The following is a 22,768-nucleotide window of genomic DNA, read 5'->3' on the forward strand; positions in this document are numbered from 1 at the left end:
TTAGCATTTATTAGATGGTGTCTTTATTTCTGTTTCTTTGCTTAAGTCACAGAGGAGAACCCGATAGCTGAAGCTTCTGGACACCCTGGTATCCCTTTCTTTCCATGGTGTTTCAGGAAACACTGTTGACTGTGTATGATCTCCCTCCCTTCTCATGGCTGTTTGATTTGCTAGCAGATCATTAGGGAGTCTTGGAAGAAGAGTGGAGACACGGGTTTGGCTGAGAAGTGGTTGAGTTACTATATCCATTGTGCCTAATCCATGCACAGACTGTTAGAAAACATCGCCTCACCACCCCATTGTGTCAAGGCTTTGGGGTTGCTCCTCGATGAGATCATCTGTGTTTCTTGTTTTGCAGTTGATTGCTGTTAATGGATTTTCTTAAATGTTTCCTTTGGAAGTCAAATCTTCAACTTTATTCCTGAGAAAGATGTGGAGATGCAACTTATTGTAATGGAAGTCAAGGATTGACTCCAAGCCCTGAGTAGCTGGGCTCCTCTGGAGGCTCAGATGGTGAAGAGTCTGCCTGCAATGCAAGAGACCCAGGTTTGATCCCTGGGTTGGGAAGATCTCCTGAAGGAGGGCACGGCAACCCACTCCAGTAATCTCGCCTGGAGAGTCCCATGGACTGAGGAGCCTGGCAGGCTACAGTCCATGGAGTCATAAAGAGTCAGACATGACTAATACTTTCCCCTTCACATGAGTAGATGATAACTTCTATTTGGGTTTATTTACTATTTATGTGGTGCACATTCTTTTTTTTTTCAATTAATAGCCTTACTTTATCTTTTAAAATTAATTAATTTATTTTAATTGGAGGGTAATTACTTTACAATATTGTAGTGGTTTTTGCCATACCTTGACATGAATCAGCCATGGCTGTACATGTGTTCTCCATCCTGAACCCCCCTCCCACCTCCCTCCCCATCCCCTTGGTGCACATTCCTTATGGAGCCTTGCCCTCAGCGTGGAAGACAGAAAATCCCAGGACCACTGCCTCATCCCTGCACGGTCAGTCTCTGAACCCCTTCCTTTTTACACCCCTGGCAGCTCCTCCTTGGCTTGGAGCCAGGTCTCTGTTGTTCTTGTTACTTGTCTTGTTCTTGTCTTAAGAATGTTCTTTCTTCCTTCTTGCTTCTGTAAAGAATTCAATCACCTGCCTTTTCTTCTTCCTCTCACTCCAACTGAGCAGAAGTAACCACGGGCTCTGTTCCCTCTGAGCTTCTCCCCAAAATCACCCCACAGGTTTATTTCACTGTTAAAGTTCTTCTGCAGCCACATCAAGCTTAATGACAATAATAAATGTCTGCAGTGCTTCCCAAAAGCAGACTCTGGGGTGAGGATCTGGGGGAAGGGAATCTGTTAGGAAAATCCCAGGGGAAAATAAAACAGGCGCGATGTGAAGACTGAGATCAGAAGAGGACGGCGGAGGTCAGGCTTAGTCCTAGGTGACGGCAAAGCCCCACCGGTGATGCTTGCCGGATAACCAGGTCACAGCTCTGCTTTGTCCCCTCAGGGCAAGGATGCAGGAGTGGGACACCCCCACGCCCCACTGATCGGACATCAGTGAGGGGCTGCCCCGGAGGTGCCTGGTTCTGAACTCCTTGTGCTCTGAATGCACCGGCCCGGCTGCCCAAGGGCATCCCCGTGACAGTCCTGGCTGTGTCGGGGTGACTGCCTCTGGCGGGGTGCAGATGGTGAAGGATGGTGGTGTGCCTTCCAGCATGCAGAGGGAAGCTCCGGGGACCCTAAGCGCTCCAAAGCTCTGCCTACAGCCCTGGGCTCTTTCCCAGAGCACGCTGGCCCCTCAGTACTATGTGCACAGGGCCCGTCCTTGTCATTCTGGCCCCTTCCTCAGCTAGGAGGGCCCCTCTGTGCAGAAAGAGTCTGGCTTCACAATGGCTGTGGGCCTTTCAGTCTCAAGTGGGTAATTTACTTCTCAGGGGATCTGAGGTGATGGTCAGTAATCTCAGCTTCCCCAGCTCCACCCAGGAAAAGGTCCCCTAAGGCCATCCCCTCACACCCTCTCCTCTCGGCGCCAGGGGTGTAGAATGAGCCCAGTACATATAATTAATTATGAGAAAGACATGGGGGCAGATACTTTCAAAATTAGAGGCAGTCAAGTTTATGGAAAAAAGCACCGTTTTAGCAATATTTTGTTTCCATAGGAGCTTCCATATCGCACCACTGGTTTGCTATAACATGAAAAGGATTTTTGTTTTTGTTTTTTCCTTTTTTTTGTTTTAACCTTTGTTTTTTCCCTTTGCCTCTGGGTAAAAGGAGTTTACAGATGTAGACATTTGGGAACAGAATGCACATTCTTTTGGGTTCAGTGGGTTTATGGGGACTAGTTCTCATTTTCACATACATATAGTTTCTAGTAAAACATTCCTACCAGTCACTTGAGCAAGCTCAGGCAAAAGACAGGTTTTTTTTCCCTTTGCTGGTTCTGACATTTTGCATCCATATAAATTCATGTGGAAGTAACCCATCTGTCTTCTTGGAAAATATAAAGTTTAGAAGAGGACTGCTCCTATTCATGGCTGTGTAATAGTTTGTTTTATATTGCGTGGAGTTGTAGTTATAAACACGAAAGCAGCTGGCAATAAATGACTTTATGACAGCGATTCCCAAGGTATAATGAAGAAAACAAAAAGTTATTGCTTATAATTACGGTGCCTAGTGAGCCTGCGCCATGCGCTCCAGCCCCGGCCATTTCCACCTGATCTCATTCACAGGCTCCTTTAAATGACCTTGGCCTTCAGGTTATTCAGCTTTAGGGAAGGGAATGCCCTGATGATGCTTGCATTTTCCAGTAATTTGTTAAAGAGATAGCATTCTGTTGCTCTATTCACCCATGTAATGGGGATGGGGAGTGTGAAATTATTGTCTTTACTGTTGAAGAGATTTTACACTGAAAAAATATTTTAGGGGGAGCAGTTTGTCAGTACAATCAGCCCTCTGTAGCTATCTACTTTCCTATTTGCAGATTCAACCTACTACAGTTCAAAAATATATTTTTGAAACTTCCAGAAATTTCCAAAAAGTGAAACTTCAATTTGTAATGGCAACTATTTGCATATCATTTACATTGTATTTACAACTATTTACATCACATTTACATTGTATTAGATATTATAAGTAATCTAGAGATGATTTAAAGTATATGGGAAGGTATGCATAGGATATATGCAAATACTACATATTTTATGCAAGTGACTTGCGCATTTGTGGATTTAGGTATGTGAGGAGGGTTGTGGAAGGACTGCATTTTCAAAATTTTAAACTTTTTCATTTAGGTCAATTTGCCCATTTAAACAAATTAATGTTATTTCTAGGAATATATCTTGCCAGAATATGTTAACTACATAAAGGCATAGTCAAGAATGTTTATGGAAGTGTTATTACAGCAATATTTACAAACAACCTACACGTTTACCATGTTAAGTAAATGTAGTGTAATCATGCCTAGAATACTATGTAGACATTATATCACTGTACACTGACAATGAAAGATCTCCAACATCTAGGACATGAAAAAAAATAGTTTCAGAAGATAAAACACAACATATACTCCAATTTCTGTAGGAAAAAAAAAATCTGTGTTTGTGTGGCATATAACTCAATTATTCATTCATTCATCCATTCACAAGGTATTTATTGAATGCCAGGCCTCATTCTAGCTGCAACTGATGCGATCATAAGGAAGACAAAGATCTACCTAGATTCTGCCTGCCAGTGGGGAGACCAAGGTTGAGGAAGCAATGAACAAGCAAACACCTGTCTGTCAGGTGGCAGGAGAGTCGTGCAGACCCTGCAGCCTGAGGGAAGAGAGAGGAGTTTAGCTTGAGGCCTGAAGGAGCCTCCCTGAGGAGGTGGTATCTGATCAGTAACTTACAAAGAAGCGCGCCAGACAGGAGGCGGCTAGTCCAAAGTCCTGATGTTGGATGGCTTTCCCAGTTTGAGGAACAAAAGGAGACCTGTGCGGCTGGAACTCTGAGCCCAAGGACAAGTGGGCGGGAAGGAGGATGGAGAGGGAGCCGGGAGCCAGGTCTTGGGGAAGTTGAAGGCCACATAAAACGTGACTTCACATTTTATTAAAACGTGACTTCACATTTTATTAAAACATGACTTCACATTTTATTAAAATGTGATTTGCAGGGACTAAGGGTTTGAGATCAGGAAAAAGACACAATCTCAGGCTTCAAAATCTAAATAAATGGAGCCATGTGATAGTCACCCTGCTATTGTCTGTGATGGCCCGAGGGGAGGGTTTTCTAGCTGAATCTGCGGAAGAAAGAGCTGTGGCTGAAGAAGAAGATTCCCACTGTGTCTCCCCGAGCCTGTCTTCTTTCAGCCTTTTGAGAATTATTTATAAATTCTTTGTGTAGTTAAGAAGTATGAAGGATAAACCATCAGTTATGCCTTACGAAAAATAAATATCTTACACAAAATCAGTTTCTGTGACCTTGAGGAAGTTCACTTTCTTAGCTTTCTCTCCTCCATGTTTATGAAGAGAGAGTGATAGGTTCTTCATCACAGGATTGTTCATGAGAATGAATCAGATTCTCTGCATAGAGGTTTCAGCCCATGCTTAGCACCCTGGAGCACAGTGATCTCCTTTATCTGTGGGGTATACATTCTGAGACCCCCAGTGGATGCCAAGAATATGGATAGTACTCAACCCTATATATACTGTGTTTTTTCCCTGACATGCATACCTGTGATTGAGTTTAGTTGATAAATTAGGTGCAGTAAGAGGTTAACAGGGCTTCCCAGATGGCTTAGTGGCAAAGAATCCGCCTCCCCTTGCAGGAGACACAGGAGCTGCGGGTTGGGTCCCTGGGTCTGGAAAATCCCCTGGAGTAGGAAATGGCAGTTGACTCCAGTATCCTGGCAGGTTGCAATCCATAGGGTCCCAAAGAGTCGGGCAGGACTGAGCGACTGAGACGCAGCCCCCGCCCCCGCCGCCCCCCCCCACCCCCCACACAAAAGATTAGCAACCATAATAATAAAATAGAACTGTAACAATATGCTGTAACAAAAGTTGTTTGAATACAGTCTCCTTCTCAAAATGTCTTATTGTACAAATTGGATGCCTTTTCCGTGTTCTCTAAGCACTTATCACACACCATGGCTGTAACTTTCGCAGTTTGAGGTGTGATAACAAGAGTAGCACGGATTTACTTTCTTCACAATTTTTTGAAAGAAGATTTGTTCTTATGCTAATCTCAGCAACCTCAGCACACAATAGTTTGGTGTTTTGTTTTGTTTTTCTTTCTTTTTTGAGCCGAGAGTTTTCACTTTTCACCTAAGGAAAGCACTGCCTCTCTTTGGCATATCCAAATTGCCAACACCACTGCTCTGGGGCTTTGAGACCATCATTAAGAGAAGGAAGGGTTACTTGAACAAAAGCACCACACTGCGATACAGCAATACTGGGATAATAACTGAGGTGGTAACCGAGGTGGTTACTAAGCGACCACAGGTAGGATGCATGAAGGATGCATGCCCCAGGCAGGATGGCGTGAGGTGGCGCCAGATTTCACCGTGCTACTCAGAATGGAACACAGCTGAAAATTCATGCATTGTTTACTTCATGAATTTTCAGTTTAATGATTTCAGACTGCAGGTGACCAGGGGTCACTGATACTGAGAAAAGCAAGACCACAGATAAGGAGCAGGCTACTGTAATTCAAGAATGGCCACTGTTGTTACTATGTTACCACCTCCCATGTTTAAACACTATGAGGAATTCAGGATGCTGTAAAATTGCCTGGCTCTTCAGCACTTTTATCCTGAGCTTTAGAGAGGTATAACAGGCTGTTTCATAGCTTTACAGAATGTAATCACTGAACTGATCCATCTAGTCCAACTCGGTTCCTTTCATAGAGAAACTGAGGCCCTGAGGGGCATACTCTTGCCTCTCTAATGCAGCACATAAAAATAATATATTGACACTACACTGGAATGGATAGTGACTGTTTGTTGTATACCAAAATATCTTGCATACTCCTAGAGTTAGGCATATCACAGTTTGAGAAATACCCAAGTATGCTTCATCCTGGGGATAAGAGAATTTTGGTACAACCTACTAGGCTGATAACCAGACATCTGAAGACGAAGAGTGGTACCCTATGCTTCACAGATGCACATTTTCTCATATTCTAACTTCTTTGAAAGTAGGATGCCTCTTATAGCCCGGGCTGTTTACAGTCAAGCCTAGTTACAGTTAGGTCTCATTGCTGTACATGCGTACATTTGTCGTCTTCCCCGAGTCATTGACTGGACAGCCTTGACCTTCGGCTGCCCAACCAGTTAGGGGCCATTTAAGGAGGTATGTGCCTTTGATGCTGTCTGAAAACCTTTGTTAGCATCAAAGAAGGAGCCAACTTCCAAACTTTCAGAGAGGGTGTCGTGGGCCAGGAAGGAATGTTCTGAGTCAACAGGGAAGCACTTGTGGTGGCCTGAGTCAACATCACTTTGAGAGCACAAGGATAAAACTATGGAAAGCTCATGTCTAGAATTCTGTTTTGAAAAGTCATTCAGAAGTACCGGACTCTTCACATGAAGGAATTTGAGGAAATTGTAACCAGTTTTTTCTCCTTTTTATCTATGCTGTGGAGCAAGTTATGACTTAAGAAACAGTTGAGATAAATCCAAAACAGTAATTTCAATAGGTATAGAATAAAAGTCCTAAGTGGTAGGAAAGTGTATTTTCACTGTTACAGAGCTTCTTCTTGTTCAGTGGCATACCACGGACAACAACATATCGGTGTTTCTTACAGTTGACAGCTTCCTCAAGTCAGGGAACAGTGATATATAATCACAAACATTTAAATGAAAGGTGTATTAGGTAGCAAGCTTCTGCTTGCAAATAATGAAGTACCTAACTAAAACGGACTAAGCGATGAGGAAAGTGTTGACTGAGCAACTGAAAGATTCCAGCGGTTGAGACCACTTTACAGTTTAGAGTTAATTTACACCATCAGCTCAGTGATGCCGCAACTCCCCATCTCCCCGTCCTCGTGACTAAAGGAGGCGTGTGCTACTTACCTTCGGTAGTCATCACCTTCCTGGGGACCTGAGGGTGGGGTCAGACCTACTTAGATCCCAAAGCTGCTGTATAAGCAGTGGGTAGATGGTAGTGACCTTGGACAAGGAGGAGAGGAAGAAATTCCCACTTTGTATGAATCAAGGACCAAGGGAGGGCACGTGATGGTTATAATGCTGGCACAGTGCTCACCGTATTGGGTTTGAGGCACCGTTAGGGTCAAAACAAAGGTTGAGGGGTATTGCTTCCTTTGTCCTCAAGTTATTGAGACAGAAATGAGAGAAGTGGAGACAGACGTTCAAGAGGATGGGAAGCATAGTCTACAGCCCTGAGGATTTCAGTGTTTCTACAAATGTACTTGAAACCAACATGCTGGGCTAAGGAAGTATTTTCCAAGTGGAAATCTATAATTTTACAAAAGAAAAATCCTCTCTCACTCTCCAAGTCAAATGAATATTTTTCCCACAAGAGGGAAGTACATGCTGATTTGGGAAAAAGAAAAAAAAAAAAAAATACTGGCTGGCAGTCAAGTGCTCTGAAGTTGCTGGTGGCTATAGGTTCGGCCGTGATTAGCATGGAGACGTCCTTGCTCCTGGGGCTTGCCTGCCGGAAGGGGAGTCTGGAGCCTTACAAAGTGGGCTGATGATGTCAATTCCCCAAGTTCTACAGGTGACTGCAGAATTACATGCATTTTAAAATAAACCAGGCTAAACTGCCTGGGTTTTGGTATAATGCAATCTATCATTCTTCCACAGGAGAGGATTTTTGTGGGAGGTGCTTATATTAAATATAACTTTGAAATAAAGAAATCCCATGTTGTTCACTTCTGGTGGCCCCATCAGAAATTTAGTATGGCAAAGAACAAATGTGCTGTGAAACCCTTTAGTTGAGCTCACTTTGCTCACTCTTTTTTTCTTTCTCTGTTCCTCTCTTTTTCTCATGATAAAAAGTGATCAATTAAGAAATTTATATGGATGAATTATATGCAAAGTTGCTTTACATACAATGAGTTTTTCCATGATATTGCAATCCTATCTCTGCTTTATCATTGCCTTTGTGTTTGAATTAATACAATAATATTGTCAAAGCCAGCCTCCATTACACAACTGTGCGCCTTCACTTTGAACGAACAATGTCATTTTCGGATGAAGCTATTTGTCTTTGTTAAAACAGACAAGACAGTTGGTACATTCAGACTCAATTATTAAGTTGCGTGATTGATTCTGAGATAGAGCTGGGAGCTGAGGCAAATGAAAGTTGCCTTTAGTTGTCTGATGTTCTATTTCTTCTGAATCTGATGGGAGAATGACTGGTAATACTGGATGTGAGAGGGAAGCAGGGAGTGGACTCAGATCAGTTCCCCCGGAGGCTGACTCTGAGACAGTTCGGGGTGTAGGACGTTTAGTGAGCTGTGCCTGGGGATCCGCCCCTGGAGAAGACGGGGAGGGGGTGATGAGAGGGGCAGGGGGAAAGGCGGGAGCTGCCGTGCGGCTCGGCGATGGCGGTGGTGCTTCGGGGTCTGCAGTGCTGCGCTGAGCCGAGGCCTTTATACTCTGCCCTGACCATGGGGCCAGGGCGCGGCCCCAGTGAGGAGGCTCTCTGCGCCTGAGACCATCCCTGAAAAGGTTGACAGTTGAAGGCTGTCTGCAGGCAGCCCGGCTGGGGTCTAGGTGCTAGATTCTAGGGCAGTAGTCCTCAGCCAGGGGTGATTTCAACCCCTGCAGAAATGTGACAATGCCTGGAAATGTTTTTGATTGTCGAGACTGGGAGCCTGCTCCTAGCAAGTGGCTCGAGAGCGCAGGGAAGCTACTAGGCTTCTTGCCATGCTCGAGGCAGCCCCGGGCAACAAAGCGCCGTCTGGTCCCAGATATGAACAGTGCCAAGGTCAGGAAGCCCTGCTAGGACAGCAGTGCGTGTGCATGCTCAGTCATTTCAGTCGTGGCCAACTCTGCGACCCTATGGACTGTGGCCCTCCAGGCTCCTCTGTCCATGGGTTTCTCCAGGCAAGAGTACTGGAGTGGGTAGCCATTCTCTTCTCCAGGGATCTTTCTGATCGAGGGATTGAGCCTGGGTCTCCTGTATTGCAGGCGGATTCTTTACCATCTGAGCCATGAGGGGCAATAGACTCCCTGCTTAAAGCAGAGCCTGGCGGTCATTCCAGTGGCCAACCGGAGAATCAGCATTAGCTGGGATAGTGCCCCGTGTCAGGCACAATGCTTTACGTTCCTCATTCCTCCTCATCCTCCCACAAACCCCTCAGGAGAACTTTGAGTTTTCATCTACTGATGAGGAAACAGATGCTCCAAGCAGTTAACTAAACTCTCTGAAATCTTGAATGGAAAGGGTGTCCAGGCGGGATTTCTAGCAGACCGGCTTGTGGAAACCATTCTAGTAGCTAGCAGTTTCTGCTTGATGGCTTGATGCAACCATTCTCAAACTTCTCCCTTTGTCTACCTGGAGCACAAGATGGATAATGTTTATGTGTTTAGTTTGTTTCCGTGGAATTACTGGGGCATCAGCTGTAAATTCACCTCTCCCCACCGCATTAAAAAGCAAATGAAACATGAGTAGGCATGGCTCAAGTGATAAGAATGATTCTGAATCTTCTCTAATGTGTACTTCTAAGCAGGCCATTCCTGAATGTCAAGTCCTTACTATTAGCAACAAATTACTTATAGTGAGCGTGCAGTTAATTTACATGTCTATGGAGAATCTTGGTGAATGCCTGTAAAAAAAACTACAATATTTTCAGGAGAATTTACTCCATACTATCTTTTCATGGTTGTGGGTCACTGGATGGATTGAGTGGTTCAAGAAAATCCTTCAGATTTACTGGCACCTCAAGAATGTGAGGAATCAAATAATTAATTCATTTTAAAAATAGCTTCTACTCCATCCCAGAAACTGCCCTTTTTTCATTAGCAACTAGTAGCACTTACTAGTGAAGTGACTGGAAAAAAGTGTCTCACAGATTTATAACTAAGCTCAACAGAGTCTATTATTAATATTACTGTGTCCAAAACAAATCATGTAAATTGTGACTTTAAATAGAAGATCCAAGCGAAGGGAATAAATATACATTCTTTTAAAATGTTAAGGAAAATAAAATGCAATGCATGTTTAACCCAAAGACATAAATAAAAAAGGCTTAAACATTTCATTATGATTGAGCTCAGCCATCATATTAGTTATTACAATCAACAGCAGCTGCAGTTTTTTGAATTTCTAGTGCAACATCAGTCCTTTTTTAAACTATCCTGTCATGAAAACCTGCAGCATACTTCTATATGGTAAATGTTATCATCTGCATTTTTCCTGGGAAAAGACAAAGATGATAGCAACTTGATCAGATTTACATATAGGTACATTGGCAGGAGGACATCACCATTCTGAGATCCCCTCCTGTTGTTAGAAAGCTCGATTTTGACTTCACTCTATTTACATTTATTCATTAACTCTTTCAATCAAACTCTAAATATCGCTAAGTAAAGTGCAGTGTCTTTTCCTGGGCTGCTATAACAAACTGCTAGATGGCTTAAACTGCAGGCGTTCGTTTCTCACGGCCGAGAAGTCGAAGACCACGGTGCCAGCAGATCTGGCGTTTGGTGCGGGTGCAGGTCCTCGTTTGCAGACAGCCGCCTTCTCCCTGGCTCTTCAGTCGGTGGAGAGCAGAGCATGCTGTTCTCTTCCTCTTCTTTTAAGAATTCTGATCCCATCGTGGAGGCTCAACTGTCACGATCTCATTAACTCCCAAAGGTTCCACCTCCAAATACCATCACGTTAGAGTTTCAGCTTCTACATTTGGGTGGACACAAGCATTCAGTCCACAGTGTCTGATATAAGCAGTGGTTTGCCAGCAAGTGTTTAAAAAATGACTCAAAAAATTAGTGTGTATGCTAAGTCGCTTTTGTTGCATTGGACTCTGTGCGATCTTACTGACTGCAGCCTGCCAGGCTCTCTGTCCATGGGGATTCTCCAGGCAAGGATACTGGAGTGGGTTGCCATGGCCTCCTCCAAGGGATCTTCCTCCTCCCTGGGTTCTAACGTCTCCTGCATTGGCAGGCAGGTTCCTTACCACTAGTGCCACCTGGGAAGTCCAAAAATTTAACATGTTACTTCTGTAAGTCTATTTTTAAGTTTTACTGATACAAAGAATGTGTAGCACGCAACTTAAATATAAGAATAGAATATGTTGTCCGGTTGCTAAGCTGTGCCCCACTCTTTGCAACTGCATGAACTGCAGCACACCAGGCTTCTCCGTCCTTCACAATCTGCCAGAGTTCACTCAAGGTCATGTCCGTTGAATCAGTGACGCTATTTAACAATCTCATCCTCTGCTGCCCTCTTCTCCTTTTGCCCTCAATCTTTCCCATCATCAGGGTCTTTTCCAATGAGTTAGCTCTTTACATCAGGTGGCCAAAGTATTGGAACTTCAGCTGCAGCATCAGTCCTTCCAATGAATATTCAGGGTTGATTTCCTTTAGGATGGACTGGTTGGATCTCCTTGCAGTCCAAGGAGCTCTCAAGAGTCTTCTCCAACACCACAGTTCAAAAGCTTCAATTCTTAGGAACTCAGCCTTCCTACGGTCCCACTCTCACATCCATACATAACTACTGGAAAAACCATAGCTATAGGAAGCTTTGTTGGCAAAGTTATGTCTCTGCTTATCTGAGGTTGTTTGTATTTCTCCTGGCAATCTTGATTCCAGCCGTGATTCATCCAGCCCTGCATTTCACATGATGTACTCTGCATATAAATTAAATGAACAGGGTGACAATATATAGCCTTGCCATATTCCTTTCCCAATTTTGAACCAGTCAGTTGTTCATATAAAGTTCTAAATGTTCTTTCTTGAATAGAATTGAATATAAAATACCCTTTATTAGAAATTCTGTATATCCAATTGATTCTTACAGAATCCTTTTGTTAAATTTTATCAAAATTTTATTTCCATAGCCAACTTATGGTTTCAGTTGACACAGATAAATGTTGACTGGTGTTTTCGGATTTTATGCCACCAACATGATGTCACTTAATACAGAGCTGGGACAGAATGCCCAGTAGCATACCACACTGGTATACTGTATTTCCACCAGACACATATAATAGACATGGTCATCTCAATAGCAAGGGTCATAGTAAAATGGGGCAAATAATTAGGACTTGTTGAGAAATGGTTATTTCTTTTAGATACAACTTAGTTCATTGTAGGCTTAGATGATATGATTTCTTGTAACTATGTTTAACAGTTGGTTCCCATGATTCCTGGTAATTTGATCCTTGGCTCTTATGAGCTGCAATAATTGCTGGTAAAGAAAATTTAATCAAATATACCATTTCCACAATGTTCCCTACTTCACCTGAGTGGAGTTCAGAGCTCAGAGTACGTCAGTAGAGGTCATCCCATTATCAAGCAAAACAGATGTTGAAATAGATGTTTTTGGGTTTGAGGCGAGCTGGGCCTTTAAAATTTATTCTGTTTTTTGTGGTTTGTTTGCAGGCATTTCCCTGTATCTCAACCGGCATTTATGGTAAGTGATCTGTCTTTTGGTAATGTTTATATTTCTTTATTTTGTTGTTAATGTCAAGTTTAACAGCAAAAATTAGAGGTTCTCTGATGGATGTAGTTTGCTGTCATTTAAAAAGATTCAAATACAGGTCAGATTTCTTTGAGGAATCTCAAGAGGCTATTTGGGTATTTTGGGTGTTACTGAATTTAGTTGTATTGCATACCAAGTGCAATAATTAGGTGCACTGTGGCTTAATATCTTTTGTTATGTAAAAATGTTTGCTCTCATATAATCTGACCTCTACTAGTGTTTTCTTTAATAAAGTCATATTTTTCTGTCAGACAAGTCATAACGCTTATAAAATCTAACATTACCATTATTTTGTTGTGAATTACAAAATTATAGAAGCATTAAAATGCACACACATGCATATATCTATATATTTAATTTAAAAGATGTGATTGTTAATATAAACACATATTTTTGATTCAAAGTAGATTTTTTTTTTCTGGTATCAATAGATTGTTTTAAGTAGCAGCTGCTTTACTTAGAGATGGAAGCAAAATATTTTTTAAAACTTCTTATTTGCACCAGCCTAAAATTCTCTAAATATTCTTTCACCTACAATGGCTTTTCCATATACTTTTTTCCTCATGTTGTTACTAAATCTGTTTCACAATATTCAGGTAAAACAGAGTTTATCATTTTAGAGTTTTCTAGTCAAACAAATAAGATTATGACTTTTCTGAGCTCAAACTTCTCACATGCAGACTTTTAAGTGAAAAATAAAATGCATGCAGATGTAAAGAACTAGTTTAAATTTGTTACTACAGGGAAAGGATAGTTAAAGTGATGTCAGAGGCAGGAGACTTCTTTCCTCCTAAGGCAGTATTTTTTAACATTCACTTGGCTGCCTCCAGCCTTAGTTGCATCGTATGGGATCTTTGATGCACGTGGTCTCTCTAGTTGTAGCACTTGGGCTCAGGCGCCCTGCAGCGTGTGCAATCTTAGTTCCTCAGCTGGGGACTGAACTCACATTCTCTGCATTGCAAGGCAGATACTTAACCACTGGACTGCTAGGGAAGTCTCAAAGTTGTTTTTTTTTTTTTTTTTTTAAGGTTTCAATGAAAATAAAGTGGAAAATGTAGGCCTGAATTAAATGGGAAAAGATTTGGTGACATTATTTAAAAATCAAAGGCATGCTTTCCCCCTCCCCGCCGCCTCTGGATTCCACAGCAGCCTGTCTTTGGGGAAATGCAGAGGACACTGGGCGGGTGAGCTAAGGCTGGCCCATCTGCACCATCACCCCATCACTGCCACTCTTTCTGCCTCACAGGTGCCCAGTTATAACTCTCACTGGTATATTTGCTTAGAAGAAGCATTACATGCAACATTTTACCCGGATCTTCATGTCACCTTGTCTAAAGGCAAATCAGACTCCACCACAGAAATGGTTCTGATTTTGAGAATATTCTCACACGACGATCTTGATTTTCCTTAAACAAACAAACAAACATACACACAAAAACCCAAAAGCCCCAGACAATAGTATGTCACATTGCCTATGTCTATTTTATTTCTGAGAATCTGATGCTAGTGTTCAAAGACTTTCAGAAACTGAATTTAACAGCTAATACACTAAAAAGGGGGGAGGTGGTGGGGAAAAGAAACAGAAAAGCAAAGGAAGATGAGCATGAACCCTAAAAGGAAAGGCTCGAGAGAGGATAGTAAAAATGGAATCAAAATTAAAGTGGCTCTGGATTAATTGTGATCCCTGAAGGAGAGGGGTTTCTCTCCTTAGAGTAACATGGCTCAGTGTATATAACTCAGTCAGTACTGCCCTGTGTTGGTGGGAGGGAATACTGAAGACTTGAGAAGGGCATTGATAGGGGGCTATAGTCGCTGGCTTAGAGGCTACTACCACATGAGCTCAGTCTATTTTCAACACGCCAGGTCAAAGAATGTGATTTTCAAGTCCTGGCTGCTCATCTCTTTTCCTATCTAGGTTTTGAGTAAATTTCAAAGTGAAGCTGAAACCTGCAAGTCAGGTGCCATGTTGTCTTTCATTAGTTGCACTTGAGCTTTAGACCCAGACTTACTTTCAGCTTCATGAGACCTTTAGAACATTTAGATTACTCTCTGAACCATTTAGCATTTTGTAACTTGGAATTATGTCACATGTCCTTGTGAAACTGTAGCTTTCTAATCAGTCCTTGATTCTCTCCTAAGTACTCACATTTTATGGCTCAGTGGTTTTCTTGCTGTTTTTCAGAACTTAGTTCTAGCTCCTCTATTATCTAGATCAATTTTACTTTTATCTTTACTTATTGGCATTTGAAAGAATACTTTATTTGAAGAAAGTGATCCACAGCTAAAAAGAAAAAGAAAATTAAAAGCAAAACAAAAACACACCACACACACTTGTATAGGTTGAAGCTTGATCTATGAGATGTCTTCCTTGAGTATTCCAACTCTTGATGGTCATTACATCTTTGAAACTTTTCAACATGTGTAATCTGGACAGTTAATAATTGCCGGTTCATATTGTTCCATAGATTTTTAAAAATATATCCTGTGTTTGTAGCCTATCTGGAGCTTTTTTGTGAGTAGGGATTCACTTGTGCATATTCTACACACACCCAGTATCTGGCATAGTGTCTCCTGGAGAAGCTCAGGAATGCTGCTGCTCGATTATGATAGTGATGTTTATAACCCGAACTGATGACTAACTGATGATACAAGAAGCAGAATTGTTGATTGGCAAAATAACAAGTAGAGAAACTACCTAGTTGGTATTTTCTTAAGTGGACAAACATCTCTATTTTAAGAGAAACAAATTTGCTTTTAAAAAGCGCTCTCAAACTGGAAATGATAACTTTACGCATAGCAGTGTCCATCTTCACAAGGAAAAATGAAAACTCAAGAACTTGTTTAGTTAGAAACCAAGCAATCTGTGTATGTGTGCGTGTGTATGTGTGTGTGTATTTTTTTTTTTTTGAGGGGGTTGTATTTGTATAACTGATTCACTTTACTGGTACACCTGAAACTAACACAATACTGTAAATCAACTCTACTCCAATAATTGTATTTTTAAAGGAAAGAAAACCAAGATATATACAGCCCTCTATTTCACCTAAAAACAACAACAGCAAAGTCTTCACTGTTTATCATGGCCCATCGAATGATGATCTCTCAGGGAGGCACTCATTGCTCTTAGACCCCATCCTGACTTTTCCCGACATGCGCTAGTCCCAGCCCACCGCCCCATCTACTGTAATTTCTCAGACACCCGTTTGCTTTGGATTAACCTTCACTTTTAGGTTTATAGCCCCCAAACTCAGTGTAACTCTAATTCTTCTATTAAAACAAAATTACTGACTATGGTAGAGCCTTCTTTGGAAGGGTTTGAGTTATTTAATTGCCAAGGTGATCTCATACATGGCCATTTCAGCAGTAAGCATCCCCAATTTGTGGAAACCTAGACATAATCTTCACATTCAAAGCATGTCTGGAGGATCCAGGCTTTGAGACGCTGGAGACCCTGGCAGAGACCAGTTCCTCTCTCACCCTCTCCTCAGCCCTCAACCTCTTGGAGACAAAACCAGCTGCATCTTTTTGCAAGACACAGGCTGACAACTATCTACCATGCGATTCAACCCGATTTCAGAGAAAAACATGATGGGAGCAGGCCCTGCTTGCTTTGAAGTTTCCCTGGATGAGGAGCTAGACTTTTCCACTTTGATTTTCAGCCCCTGCCATTGCTGCTCCCAGTGTAATCTTTCCAGGCTGGTTCCACAGGGCACCAGACCGCCTGCTTACACTCAGGATGAAAAGCCACATTTGGTAAAATGCTGAAGCAAGACTTGTGTTAGTTTTGGAAAAACAGATCCAGATGAGGCTTGCAGGGGCTCTAAACTCCCAGATCCTAGTTAAAGGTTTGAATTGGCCGCTAAACCTGTCTCAGAGGGAGAGATTTGAGCTTCCCTGATGGACACTTCAGATCCTGTGCGTGCCTTCTGCCCTCTGAGCCCAACTTGGATACTCGGGTGCTAATAAGTTTAACACAAGAGGCTAGACATGATCCATAGCAATGGAATTTTTACTGAGAAGTGAGCAGCAAAAATAATTTTTATCCATTTTATGAGAGTCAATATAGTTAACAGAAATGAAGTCCAGGTGGAAAAGTATATCCTTTGAGTAATTGAGAAAATATTCTCTGTGGAGGAAAACACACACACACACACACACACACACACACACACACAACAAGACTTGAATCTTCCTTTCCAGGTGCAAGATGGTGTTTTTAGAAAGGAAGGAATTTCAGACATTGAGTTATTGGCTGGAAATCTGGTGAAAAAATTTAAGCGCAGCATAATTTAGTGAAAGCGGCTCCCATATTTATTCATACGATTTCTGTTATCAACGTGGAAGGCCTGTTTCTATCAAATCACCTGGTCTCCCTCTGCTTTCCATGACATGCTGCCAGAACACAACTTTCTAATTGAATCCCTCATTTGCATTCAAGTTTGCTCTTCTGCTTTTAAGTGGTAAAAAAGGAGATCCACACGATGTTTCGCTAACCTTATATCTACTTGGCAAATATTTTTATCACTACATCTGTCTACATTCACAGACATGACTTGGAAAGAAACCAGGGCATTCTCCAAAGGCAATGCTAAAGGGCATGCCCTCCGTCAGCTCTAAATGCTGACAGATTTCAGAGGGTGTGACAACCACGGCTGGGCAATTTGGGGCTTGCGGGAAGACTTATCTGATGTAATACATTTGGAAACTAGAGCAAAATTGACAAAAATGTGTGTCCCTCCCTTTCATCCCCCTAACAGCTCCTCTCCTTCCTCTGGCTTTCTTCTTTTCCCTTTGATATTTCCTTCTGCTTTGAAAACTTCCTTTTAGGTGGGCTAGTGGTGACTGTTACTCTCTCTCATAACTTCCCTTCTATGACATCCTGTGTTTTTTGTCCTGGACACATAATTCCCACTCTTGGAAGTGTTACTGTTCTTAATAATCCTTGAGTTAATTGCTGGACCTCAAAGCGAAGTAACATTCGAGTCAGTGTAACTTGCTTCCCTTTGGGAAAATGCAGTGCTGGGGCCGTATTCATCTTAATTCTATCACATTTGAATAATATTTTATGAACTTATCCTTAGGAAGCCCTGGAGGAAGAGTTTAACAGACAACTAAATTATACCTATTAAATTGTTTCTAATCCTCTGAGTGCTTATCATCTGAATAGACAGTTCTAGGAAATTCACTCACACATGTACACATTTATACATTCATCCCACAAAATGTGGTACAAACTCCCCCTTTACTCTCTCAAACTGTGGTCTCTAATAATAAAACAGACATAAACTAAGAAACCAAAGCTTCTACTTTTGCTCTGGAAAATAGTTTCAATCATCCAGCAACAAAATATGCCAGTTCAGTTTATCTAAAAATGACACTGAGGCCCACGGGCAGGACTCCCTCAGGCGATCTACCAAAAGAAATGAAAATCCTGGAAGCCTAGCTTTGTGGTACTGTGGAAACCAGTGTCATTCTCCCTGGTGTTCTGTTCAAATTGAACAGTTTTAGGACTTAATTAAAAGATTAAGTGTTTCAAAAAGTAATAAAAATTACAACTTTATTACTGTTCCTGAGGTCTGACTATCTACCTCCTTGCAACTATGTCAAGGTAACATTTTGTCTCAGGACTAGAAAGCAGAAATAATTTCCAAGCCACCTCATCCTTAGAAGCTGCCATTTATTATTATGTTACATGTTAAAAATGGCTTTTCTTATAGAAGTAATAAAACAGTAAGCCTTTTAAGGAAATAGGGAAACCACTTCAGTAAATTACAAAGTCTATCCATTTAGTAGGAACCTGGGGATACCTTTCAGCCATGTTAAAAATGGGAGCACTAATAAGATGCTCTCCTTCTAGAATTTCCTAAGAATGGGTCACATTTTCCATTTGATCAGTAGAAGAATTTCCGTGTGCTTGCTCATTTTTCTCATCCAGTCTTGAATGACACTCCTTTTTATTTGCTCCTTATACATACTTGTATCTAAAGAGTGACTTTAAATAAACATAGCTCAGCTCTCTTTAGAAAGGAATTCAAAAATAATTCTGACAGCTCTTAGAGAAGTCAAGTATATTTAGCTCTTTAGGACAATGATTTTCATGTCAAATCCTTTTAAGTCAATGATTCTATTTTTAAAAAATCATCCTGAGATGCATCTGAATGAGACCATATTAGTTAGGGTAAAGCTAAGCTTCTGTAACAATGAGAATCCAAAATAGAGTGTCTTAGTATATATAGATGCTAATTTATTTCTTTCTTTTTTTTTAAAATTTATTTCTATGCTAATAGTTCCTAAGAGAGCATTCTGGTTGGGAGGATTTGTTCCATGCTATCATTCAAGGCGCCATTAATCCATTATGATATTAAGTAGTTGTTCTGCCTTTCACTAGGCATTGTTCTTGGGTAGTTATCTTTCTTGGTTCTAGCAAAATAAACAAGTAGGATGGGCATGCACACTATTCTACAGTCCTTGGATTCACAGTAGCAGTTTTCACTTCCATCTTTTGTTCATTGGAGAGAAATTGGTCTCATGACCAACCTAACTGCAAAAGAGACTGGAAATTAGTATAAATTGAATTCCATGTGTCCGACTACAGTTCTTTCATGTAGCAAGAAGCAAGCATTAAATCACCATGGCCTTCTGGATATCATCACTCAAGGGGGAAAGAAGACCAAATTAAATCAGACAGCTCACTCACAGGTAAACTAGTTCTGGAGTGGTTTGATTCTACTCAGAATCAATAAATATTTGAATATTTATAGTCTCTATTTGGTAAGAATAGTTAATGATTTTGATAGTATCTACTTTATTAAGATGCCTTTATAATCCCGAATCCTGAAAAATTTGAAAGTATGGAATTCCTAAGGCATCAGTACAGTGACTTATTATTAGCTGTCAGCCAGTATATTTAGACCTTTAGATCTTACATCAATTGTGTTAACTTTTTTTGTATTGTACTTCTTCCAAAATTTGCAGACATATCAGTAGAAACTAAAATCAATTTATTGAGAATGAATAAATAATTGTATTATCTTTACATTCCTAATTCTTGCCCATTTCCATGGAAACCCTTGGAGGAATCAATTATAGTTTGTTTCTGTAACACCTTAAGCTCCTGAGGCTATATCTGTCTGTAAACATATCAGAGATCCTGAGCAGATATACATCAACACCTTGTGTACCAAAAACCCTAGAGAAATGTGACTTTAGAGAAGAGTCTGATCATAGTAGGGTGAAAATATAACCAACATGCAGATGTTGAGAGGGGAAGAAGGACAGACAGAAAGAAAGAGAGAGAGAATGATAATATGAATATGAATCTAAACCTCCTTAGTGATCAAAGTAAGTTTCCTTAGACTCTTAAGAACTGAAAAAAAAAGAATAGATTTTTTTAAGCCTCATCTCTCTTTTTGGCTATGGTCAATAGGGAGAGTTTCCTGCAAGTGATTGAAAATTAAATTGAAATTAATAAAATCAACAAGAAATTACCTTACATGTTGTCTATTTGTTGCCCAGAATTTATTTCAAAATGTTTTAAATGAATGTAGATTCACCTAAACATTCCCAGATCTCTCTAAGCAACTAAATTGTTGATAAAACTAATTTTCTATTTACTCAAGACTTTTATTCTGTTGAGACTTAGCTTATGCAACTGGGCTCTAAGTTCTGTGCTTCCAGAGCTGGATGTAGAGTGGTTCTTAATAAATATTTGCTTAATTAACAACTACAAAGTAATTAGATCCTCAAAAATATTAGCAAATCAAATCCAAAAAACAAAAGAATTAGATTCCACGATAAGTGGGACTTATCTCAGGTATGCAAGCCTGGTTAAATGAAAATCTATCACATCACCAGACTATGAAAGAAACAGCATGTAATTATCAAAGAATTCAGAAATAGCTTTGACAAGATCCAACACACATTTATGATAAAAACCCTTAGTAAACTACTAGGGCTAGTAGCTAACTTCCACAACTTGACAAGACTATCTACAAAAAACTATAGCTAACGCCATACTTAATGGTGAGAAACTCAAAGCTTTCTCACTAATATTAAGTGCAAGTCAAGGATATTCCCTCTCACCACTTCTTTTCAGCATCATAGTGTATGCCCTTGCTATGAAGAGGAAATAAAAGGCATATAGTTTGGGATGGAAGACATAAAGCTGTCTTTATTTGGAAACAACATGATCATCTTTGTAGAAAATCAAAAAGAACTGACAAAAAAAAAAACCATCCTGGAACTAATAAGCAATTATAGCAAGAATTGTAGGGTAACGGTTGGTATAAAAGCTTCAATTTATACAAATAAATGCATAAAGAAATATCCCACACTCATGGATAGGAAGATTCAATATTCCAAAGACATCAGTTCTTCCCAACTTGATGTATAGGTTCAATGTGATTCCAATTTAAATCCCAGAAAGTTATTTTATAAATATTGGCAAGTGGATTCTAAAGTTTATTTGGAGAGGCAAAAGACCTAGACTAGTCAACACAGTATTGAAGGAAATGAGCAAAGTTGAAGGACTAACAGTACCTAACTTCAAGAATCATTTAAAGCTATAATAATCAAGACAGTGCGAATTGGTGAAAAATTCGATCTATAGAGTAGAGATCCGAGAGACAGACCCATGTAAATGTAGACAACTGATCACTGTTAAAGAGGTAGGAGTAATACAATGACATAAAAATAGTCTCTTCAATAAATGTTGCTTAAACAACTGGATATGCACATGCCAAAAAATAATAATAATAATAATTTAGACACAGATCTTACACCCTTCTCCCAAATTAACCCAAAATAGATCATAGACCCAAATGTAAATTGCAAAACTACAGAAGTCCTAGAAGACAATATAGACAAAAACCTAGATAACTTTGAGTATGGTGATGCCTTTATAGATACTACACCAAAGATATGATCCAGAAGGAAAATTTTCATAATTTGGACTTCATTAAAATTGAAAACATGTGCTCTATGAATGACAAAGTCAAGAGAATTAAAAGACAAGCCACAGACTGGGAGAAAATATTTCTAAAAGATGGACTTTCTAATGGATTGTTATTCAAAATATGCAAAGAGTTTTTAATACTCAACAATAAAAATGAACAACTCAATGAAAAAGTAGGTCAAAAACTTTAATAGATGTTTCATAAAAGAAGATACACAGATGGCAAATAAGCATATGGAAATATATTCTGAATCATATGTCATCAAGGAATTGCAAATTAAAATAACACTGAAATACTACCACACTCCTATTAGAATGGCCCAAATCTGGAACACTGATGACATCAAATGCTGGTGAGGGTGTGGAGCAGTAGAAACTCTCATTACTGATGGGCATGCAAAATGGTACAGCCACTTTGGAAGATAATTCTATAGTTTCTTACAAGGTTTCTTACTATAGTTTCTTTTTTAAATATAGTCTTACCATGTGATCCAGCAGTTGTGCTCCTTGGTATTTACCCAAAGGTGATGAAAATTTCTATCCACATTAAAACATGCACACCTGTTTAGAGCAGCTTTGTTCATAATTGCCAAAATTTAGAAGCAATCAAGATGCCGTTCAGTCAGTGAATAGGTAAATAAACTGTAGCAGATTAAGACAGTGAATTATTATTCACTAAAAAGTGTAATATTATTTGCTAAAAAGAAATGAGCAATCAGACCATGAAAAAACACAGGGAAATTTCAAATTCGTATTACCAAGTGAAGAAGCTGGTCTTCTGGCTTCATATTGAAATCATACTATATGATTCCAACTATATGACTATCTAGAAAAGTAGAAACTACAGATACAATAAAAAAAGATCAATGTTTGCCAGGGTTTGAGTTGCAAGAGAGATAAATATGTCTAGCACAGAGGATTTTTAGAGCAGTGAAAACACTTGTTGATACTACAGTGATTCATGTATGTCATTGCACTCTAGTCCAAACCTGCAGAATGTAAAATGTGAAGAGGGGGCCCTAAGGTAAACCATGGACTTTGAGTAATTATGATATGTCACTGTAAGTTCATCTTTTGTAGCAAATGCTTCACTCTAGTGTCTGATGTTGATGGGGAAGGCCCAGCATGTCTGGGGATAGGTAGAAGTATATGACAAATCT

The 22,768-nt window shown here is 40.2% G+C and overlaps 1 protein-coding gene across 4 annotated transcripts in view; it reads left to right on the forward strand.

Moving 5' to 3' along the window:
• The window catches only part of MACROD2 (mono-ADP ribosylhydrolase 2), a 2,170,814-nt gene that overhangs the window by 1,469,594 nt on the left and 678,452 nt on the right, over positions 1-22,768 (forward strand). For all 4 annotated transcript variants that reach the window (XM_070471908.1, XM_070471910.1, XM_070471909.1 and 1 more), the window contains exon 7: positions 12,556-12,586. In XM_070471908.1, coding sequence (XP_070328009.1) covers positions 12,556-12,586 — 31 coding nt within the window. The remainder of the gene's footprint in view (positions 1-12,555; positions 12,587-22,768) is intronic.

Source organism: Odocoileus virginianus, chromosome 9 (assembly GCF_023699985.2).
Source record: "Odocoileus virginianus isolate 20LAN1187 ecotype Illinois chromosome 9, Ovbor_1.2, whole genome shotgun sequence".
Classification (NCBI taxonomy): domain Eukaryota; kingdom Metazoa; phylum Chordata; class Mammalia; order Artiodactyla; family Cervidae; genus Odocoileus; species Odocoileus virginianus.